This window comes from Elaeis guineensis, chromosome 6 (assembly GCF_000442705.2).
Source record: "Elaeis guineensis isolate ETL-2024a chromosome 6, EG11, whole genome shotgun sequence".
Taxonomy (NCBI): domain Eukaryota; kingdom Viridiplantae; phylum Streptophyta; class Magnoliopsida; order Arecales; family Arecaceae; genus Elaeis; species Elaeis guineensis.
Genome location: NC_025998.2, coordinates 33,021,339 through 33,029,714, shown reverse-complemented (window position 1 = coordinate 33,029,714; position 8,376 = coordinate 33,021,339). Strand labels below are relative to the sequence as shown.

General features: G+C 38.1%; 1 protein-coding gene across 2 annotated transcripts; it reads right to left on the bottom strand.

Moving 5' to 3' along the window:
• Positions 1–1,658: 1,658 nt before the first annotated feature.
• LOC105034732 (disease resistance protein RGA2) lies at positions 1,659–6,038 on the bottom strand. Of its 2 annotated transcripts, none has more exons than XM_073259455.1 (2): positions 2,137–6,038; positions 1,659–1,996 (listed from the first exon to the last, which is right to left on the bottom strand). In XM_073259455.1, the coding sequence occupies exon 1, from the start codon at positions 5,866–5,868 to the stop codon at positions 2,158–2,160; it is 3,711 nt and encodes a 1,236-aa protein (XP_073115556.1). In that variant the 5' UTR covers positions 5,869–6,038; the 3' UTR covers positions 1,659–1,996; positions 2,137–2,157. The 2 variants fall into 2 exon arrangements, with proteins under 2 accessions (XP_073115556.1, XP_010908294.2); XM_010909992.3 differs by having other exon boundaries at positions 1,659–2,020; positions 2,137–6,037.
• Positions 6,039–8,376: the final 2,338 nt, after the last annotated feature.

Here is an 8,376-nt window from a genome sequence, read left to right as displayed (position 1 = left end):
TGAAGGTATTGCCAATTTAGAGATAACCTTAGTGAGTTGGATAATTTTTTCCTCTAATTGTATAAGATGTCTCTTTGTCTAGTCATCTATCAAGGAAGAATTAGCAACCATACTCATCACTGTCCTTTAATATACTTGAAGCATGGATAGCCCTTCTCCTGATTGCTTGCATTGCTTGAGAGTCTGGACCATGAACTAAGGCTTCTAGAAATGTAGAGGACCAATGCTTTGATACTAGATCTAATCGGAGATAGAGAAGATTTTCTTCAATCCGCTCAATTTAAATCTTTCAAAAGAAAAACTAAAAGTAGTTGGAAGAATTATGAAAGTAGGGTTTAAGTTCTTTTTTCTTTCATTGATTGGTTCTCCATTCTGTAAATTGAGGTACATAACTCCTATTTATAATAGTGAGGTCCTTTCTTGCATAATTCGAATGGAATTTTTTTTTCTAGTCTCTAAAAGGATGTTTATCTTTGAACAATTCGGATCAGATTCTTTTTTTTAGTTTGAATAAAACTAGACCTCTAAAATATGATTAATATAAAAAATCATAAAAAATATTAAATTTTTTAAGAAATAGATCTTAACTTTTACATCAACTTTATTTTCTATCATTCCATCTAATTTTTTATGGATTCTAAAATAAACTCCAGTCAAATTCTTTCTAAAAAAAAAAAGTTTCGACTTAATCAGTCCGTTTTGAGGTCTAAACGATGAAATTTTAGCTTGATTTAGCCCTTAAAAGAGCTGATCTAAAGTTGTAAATCTCTAAAACTTATCCAATTAAATAAAAAAGATCATCTTAATTGGATATTGTATGACCATATTATTATCTTCCAAAGTTTAGCATGCGATTTGACTACTTGATATAGTAAATCTTGCTCTTGGACCGTATCCAATCCTATCTGTAGTAGCCAAAGTGGTTTATATCGAATTCGTGGATCCTCTTGGCTCAGATTTATTACAAAATTATGGATAGTTGGCACTTGGCAGTCTCATCCAATTTTTGCATAATATATAGTAATTGAGGCTGACATGTTCAAACAAAACTGGCCTGTATTTGCTATCCTAATATTTTTTCCCCATTTTTTATGTACTCTTTGAAAGAGAACTATGCAGCCCTCCATCAATATTTGCATGCAATATTCTGAACAAACCTTCCAATTTAGTAGTTCAATCCAGCCTATGACCGTCTTCAATCCGTGGTCTGTATAATTCTAGCTCGAGTGATGCAAGGATGAGAGCAACACTCTTAATCTCTTCTGATGCCTTGATTTGTTAGAAGATGCTGAGTGTGAATTTTTTGGACAATTCTTGATGTGGCCACCATCTAAATTGTTCCCACTGACTTGAAACCTGTTTGCCCGTTCTGCAACATCATTGCCTATGAGGTTGATCACAAATTTGGAGCCTGGTTGTGTTGCGCGCTAATGCAAATATGTTTGACAAAACAACATATGTTAGGCACTAAAAGTTTTGGTGGTGCTGTTTTCTTTTTCTTCTTCTCCTTCTTCTTGCGCCTACTTTTTGTCTATGATAGTGTGCAATTTTAGCTTATGCAATAGAGGAAGTCCTCCCCAGTAGCCTAACCTCTCACCAATCTTGACGAAATCAATATTTAAACAGTTTGTAGGTATGTCCACCAAGAGGCTATTCAATGGCTACTTGAACTGTTGTTTATTAATGTAAACCATACGACATATACAGTGCAAGATAAGTCTCAGTCCAGACACATTTTTCATCAATAAAATGCGTACTTGATGGCATGGTGCATTCGCAAATCATCAGTCTACATATATTCACACAAGCATTGCAGTTCATCATAAATAAAAACAATCCATCATACAAAAGAGTAACGCTCATCTGCTCGCACAAACAATACATTCCACGCACATATTACGAGAGAATTGGTGTAACGCAGAGAATTGGTGCGAGGTAGCTGAATACTGTATTGCCAAGTGGGGAGGAACTTTTGTGTCCACAATGGACGGAGACTCTGAAACATTTTCCAGTAGATACTCTTTCAAAAAAAAAAAAAAAAAAATTCCAGTAAATAAAACATTCTTCAGTGCCTAAATAATGCAGTTTTCCCTAAAAAATAGGAAACAGAAAGTCGGTAAAGAGGGCGGGTTGTACCTGTCCAAGTAGGCTATGAAATCACATTCGGGACTTCATCATCATTTCTTGGTGTCTTTTCAATTGCTCCGTTAACACCGGATGACAATTCTCGAAATATAATTCTGTTAGGGATGAAGGCAGGCCCTTCTCTGGCAGCGAGCGGATCTCAGGGCAGTTTGATATCTCCAAATATCGGAGGGTGGAAAGGCCATGCAACTCTGTTGGCAGGGATTGAAGATTGGTGCAATTTTCAAGGTATAGGTGTCTGAGAGATTTGAGGCTTTGCAACCACAATTGCTCCTCTCCAGCGAATAATATGAGTTGAGTTGAGCCCCAGATTTGGAGTGTTTGAAGAAAGGGCAGGGCGATTGTGGAGAACAGCACTTTGACCAGCGCAGTGTCGTCGATGCACAAATTGCGAAGATATGCCAAACCCTCGCCCTGCTCTTCCTCATTTGCCAATACCGTGAGCCGAGGACATCTTCTAATGGTCAAATCTTCAAGAGATCTGAGAGCTCGTAAGCCCCCTAGTGACCTCAGTTCTCTACAGTCCCAAAAAGTCAAATCGTTGAGAGCTATCATGTGACTGAGCACTTCTCCTGGAATAGATGTTATGTGCGGGCAACCAACCAAACGCAAGTCGGTGAGAGAGGTGAGGTTTTGCAGGCAGTCGGGTAGCGACTCATCCAGATGACCGCATGAAGAATTCAGTTTAAGATGTCGGAGAGAAGAGGGGAGGATCAGTCGCGCACGGGACGGGAGCAAGGGACAGCTTGTGATGTCCAAGTACTCGAGGGAGAGAAAATCTTTAAACCTTTCCATTGGCAATCGCACAACCTTTTGACAGCTAATGATACTCATTTTCTTGATAGCCGGCAGGTGGTGTAACAACAGCCATTGTTCCAGATTTTCCAGGTTTGGACACCCATTGATATACATGTCGGAAATTGAAGAGGTCCTGCTGCTGCTTCTGCTGCGCACTGTCATCTTGCTGTCATCAGTAAAATCATGGTCTCCGTCCCATGATTCTGGGAGCATATTTATTCCCACATTCCTTAGTTCCAATTCTCTAAGCGAGGGAGGGAGGCAGGCTAAACCTTTTAGCTTGGGGCAATCCTTGATATGGAGCTTAAGCAGGTGAGGAAACACTTGGATACCTTCTGTTCTGAACCATTCTTCCCATTCCAGCATGTTTGAAATCTCCAGCTCTTCCAGCAATGGGAATCTTTTGACCTCCGGGGAGCCATAGAATTCATAACCAACTAGTTTCACCGCATCCATATTTCTGATGCGCAGAATCTTGAGGAATGGCAGCTGTCCAAGAGATGGAAGTTCCCTGCAGCTTCGGATATTTTTTAGGCAAATAGATTTCAAACTTTTGAGTGATTGTGGGTCCACCCAACTTGGAAATCTGACACCACCATAGTTTCTGATTTCCAGACGTTGAAGATTGGAATGTGGTTGGAGGCCTTCAAGTACCTCATCATTGTTCCCTGCAGAGCTGTTCCATACCAACTCTAATTTATCGAGATAGTGTTTTTTATTTAGCTTAGCCAGACTGGCCTCTTGCTTACTCTCAACATTCTCAAGATTTTCAAGGCAAAGTCTTCCACGAAGCTGGATCATATCCTTTAATTCTTCAATATTGTGTCCTCTCTGCTTTATAACTTTGAATATTTTCAACTCTTGGAGAGAGGTTAACTTCCCGAAATTAGCCAACTTGCATATTGTCTTCTCATCAGCTTCAAGCTGCCTCAATTTAACTAAGTTAGTCATGCATGTAGGGAAGTTCTCAATTGGGCAGCGGGATATGTTTAACACCAGAAGATTGTAAAGGTTACACAGTGATTCAGGCAACCTTAGAATTCTGGTGTAAGAGACATTAAGGTATCGGAGATGTTTTAAGTTGCCAATACTTTCAGGCAACTCTGTGATATAATTATTCCCTAATTGCAACACACGGATCTTTGTTGACACCGTGAACAAGTAATTAAGCACAGAACCAAAGTGTGTATCATACAAATTTATGTACACAAGGGTGCGCAGATTCTTATATTTGCCAAAGTCCCTTAGCTTGCTCAGCTCCAGATTCTTCGTATATATTGAAAGGTGTCGAAGCCTACTGGGGATTTCCTGCCATTTGCCATCTTCTATTCTTAGATGTTCGTCAACTGAGACAGATTGTACCAAATCATGTATCAAATCATGCATCACATATATATTCTCCCGAGAATGCTGAAAGAAAGATCTGCCAAGTAAATCATGGAAGTACTCACTCCCTATCTCTTCAATCCGCACATTTCCTTGAGGTACAATAAAGCCTTGTGCAATCCAGTGTTGGACTAGCTTATCTTTTTCATATTCGTAAGCTTTAGGAAATATAGAACAATATGTAATACACTGCTTCAGGTGTGCAGGTAGGTACTGATAGCTCAACCGTAAGACCGGTATAATGTCATCTTCACGTTGTTTTAGTTCCCATATTTCACTGATCATGATGGATCTCCAGTGCCTCTCATCCAAGTCCAAATTTAATAGGCCTCCCAGCGTCTTTGCTGCAAGTGGCGATCCCTTCAGCCTGTCAGCAATCTTCTTGCCAATATCTTCCAACTCAGGATGTTCTTCGGGGTTTTGAGAACCAAATGCATGTCTCCTGAAAAATTCCCAATAGGCATCATTTGCTAAACCCTCTAGGAAGACTGCCTCCATTGTGCCCATCATCTCTGCAACCTTTTGAGATCTAGTTGTTACCAAGATCTTGCTTCCCTGCAGTCCGGACCTTAATGGCGCAAACAGACTATCCCATTTGTTGTTGTCATCATTCCAGACGTCATCAAGGACGAGTAGGAATCTCTTTGACATTATCTTCTTCTTAAGGATCTCTTGAAGGCAATTCAGATTTTGGTGATCACACTGTGTCTCTGGGGTAACAGACTCTATTATCTCTTTAGTTAGCCTTTTCACATCAAAATTATCAGACACACAAACCCATATCTTTAAATTAAAATAACCATCAACCTTCGCATCATTGTAAATGAGCTGAGCAAGAGTAGTTTTTCCGATCCCTCCGATACCGACCACTGGCAAAACAGAAATACTATCTTTCTTTAGTCTCTTTGAACAAATACGGACAAGATCATCATCACTGGGTTCAGTTGCATCACTTGACTTTAACAGCAGTTTTATCACCTTTTCCTTTTCTTTTTCTCGGCCAAACACTTTTGGTTCAGTTAAGAAGGAGCTTGACTCTCGTCTCACCGAGCTCTTATATTTTTCCCCTTCATCATCTAAATCCAGGAGTCTAATGACTCTTTCCATATCATCAGCAATCCTATCTAACCTCCCCATAACCTCCCTCACTCTAGTCACAGCATCACCGTCACGATTGAACAAATTTCTGGCACGAGTTATAAGAGAAGAAGATATGAAGTTACCTTCCAGATTCTTTTGGCTTTCAGCCTGTTGCTGCTGGACTTGGTAGTCGAATTCATCCAGCAAGTCTTCAGCATCATACGCAGCATCTTTGAGTTCTTGGAGTATCCGGGTCAGGTTGTCGTCTTTGGTGCGCTTCTTCTCGGCGCTGTTAAGGACGAAGCGTGTCCGTAGCAGAGTAGTCCGCAGCCTCCTGAGGTCATCCTGAAGTCCCGAGTGCCGCCCGAACTGCTGGATGGCATCGGAGCTCACCTGGCCGACCAAGTTGTCCAACACAGCGGAAGCGATCGATCCTCCAATCGGTATTAGTGCCGCCATATCGATCGCTGGACTAGAGCCCCTCCTACAGAAGAGAGAGGAAATCCTCTAGGGTTGAAACTTTCGTGGGATGGCTAGTGTTATCGGCGGATGGCCTCAATTATTGATGTCTAGAGGGAGGGAGTTGGGAAAGCTCGCCATACGGAAAGCAAAAAGCGCTTGCTACCCTGCCAAACATAAATATAAAATCACATCGCTCTTCATCATTTTGGAAGTCACATATTATATATCCTCCTTCACTGTGAAATCGGCTGGATCTATTACTTCCACCCGGTCCCATTTGTGCACAGCAAGCATCATCTAACCTAACCTTTGATCATGTGGATCTTTGCATTCCTAATATTATGGTGGTGTCTGGCCTCAACAAGCCCATTGGACAAAGGAAATTCCTATTGTTACTCGTCATGATACTATAACTATTGGGTGCAAGAGAATATAGATAATAAGGTGCAAGACAAAAAAATTTTTAATAAAAAATATGAGAGATTTTTATTAGAGTAGTAGAATGGTAGAAGAGACTTTCAATGGCTTTCCTTGCCAATGATTCTATTCTCCTATTTAATACCAAGGTGACTCTTGAGAATATAAAAATGATCTTTAATCTCCATATGACTCTTAATTTACTTAAGATGACTCTTTAATCTTTATAATATATTAAATATTGAAGTTACATAATTCTTTGATCTCCACAATACATTAACTACTAGAGTTATATAACTCTTAAACTTGCTAATCTTAATGATAAACATAGTTACAAATTAATTTCTAACACCTCCCTTATTTTATAATTCTTATGATATCTCTTACTTGCTGAAATTTCTCAATTATAACAAGTTTGGTGAAGAATTGGCTAGCTGCTCATTGATATTGCAAACTCTAGCTATATATCTCTTTTCTTGATCTAGTCTCGGATGAAATGATAATAGATTTTGATGTGCTTTATCCTGCTATGAAATACTGGATTTTTTGTCATAACAATAGTAGACATATCATCACATCGAATAATTATTGGATCTTGTTCATTATATTGTAAATCAAAGATAATTTTTTTAAGCCAAACTGCTTCACATACTGTATCAATTGCTGAAATATATTCAGCTTTGATAGATAAAAGTGCTAAGATCTTTTGCTTTCTTAATGATCAAGAAATGGCTTATGTTCTCAAACAAAATGCACGACTAAAAATATTTTTGTGGTTGTTAAGAGAGCCTGTCCTATCATTATTTGAATATTCAATAAGCTAACCTTCCTTTTCATATATCAAGCCTAGCCTTTTAGCCCCTTGTAGGTAGCGAAGAATCTTCTTAGTCACTACATAATGAAGCTTGCTTGGTTGACACATAAATCTGGATAAGAGACTAATAGGAAAAATAATATTCGGCCTTGTATTTATTAGATAAATAAGTGAGCTAACTAGACTTCTACAAGCTATGGCATCAATCTTTTGAGCACCATCATGTAGTTGAAATCGGTCATTCTTGAACTTGGAGTTGCTATAGGCTTATAGTTAGATATATAAAATTTTTTCAACAAGTCTTCAATATATTTTTCTTGTGACATAAATATCTTTTCTTTTGATTGCTTAACTTGAATACCAAGAAAATATCTCATGAGACCAAGATTAGTCATTTCATACTCCTTCATCATTGTCTTTTTAAATCCTTCTATCATGATGGTACTAGTGTTAGGGTAAATAAGATCATCAACATATAAATAAATAATTAAAAAATCTTATGTACCTTTCTTTCTTTTGACATATAGTGATGGCTTATTTAGACTTTTTTTAAAATCATTATGATAAAAATATTTATCAATCTTGCTGCTCTATGCATGAAGGGTTTGCTTTAAGCCATCCAGTGCCTTTTGAAGTCAATAGACTTTGTTCTTTTTTCTTTTATGGTATAGCCTTTCAGTTGTTCAATATAAACTTCTTCTTCGAGCTCTCCATTTAAAAATATTGATTTTACATCAAGCAGATAGATCGATAATTCTATTTGAGCTGCAAATGCAAAAACAGTCCTGACCATCTTCATATGAACCACTGGTGCAAATGTGTCTATAAAATCTATACCTCATTGCTGAGTATATTCTTTTGCGACCAAGCAAGCTTTATGCTTCTTAATGGAACCATCTTCTTTGTATTTTGTTTTATAAATCTATTTGAGTTTGATAACATTTTTTCTCTTAGAAAGATCCATAAGCTCTTATATATTGTTCTTTTCAATAGAAGCTGTCTCTACATACATTGTTTAAGCCATACATCATCCTTGCTTACTTCTTAAAAATTCTATGGCTCATATGCAAAGAAAGCAATAAGACAAGATTCATAAATATTAATTAAAGAGTGCACCTTCTTTGGGGGTGAATTAGAATCAGTGACAACTTGGCTTAAAGTCCCTTCTCCCGATGATTTTGGACTTATATATTGTTACAAATCTTTTTGGCTTGGCTCCATTAGCTCAAGTAATCTGAACCATGAGAAGAATTTTTCTTCCACTTTCATGCTGC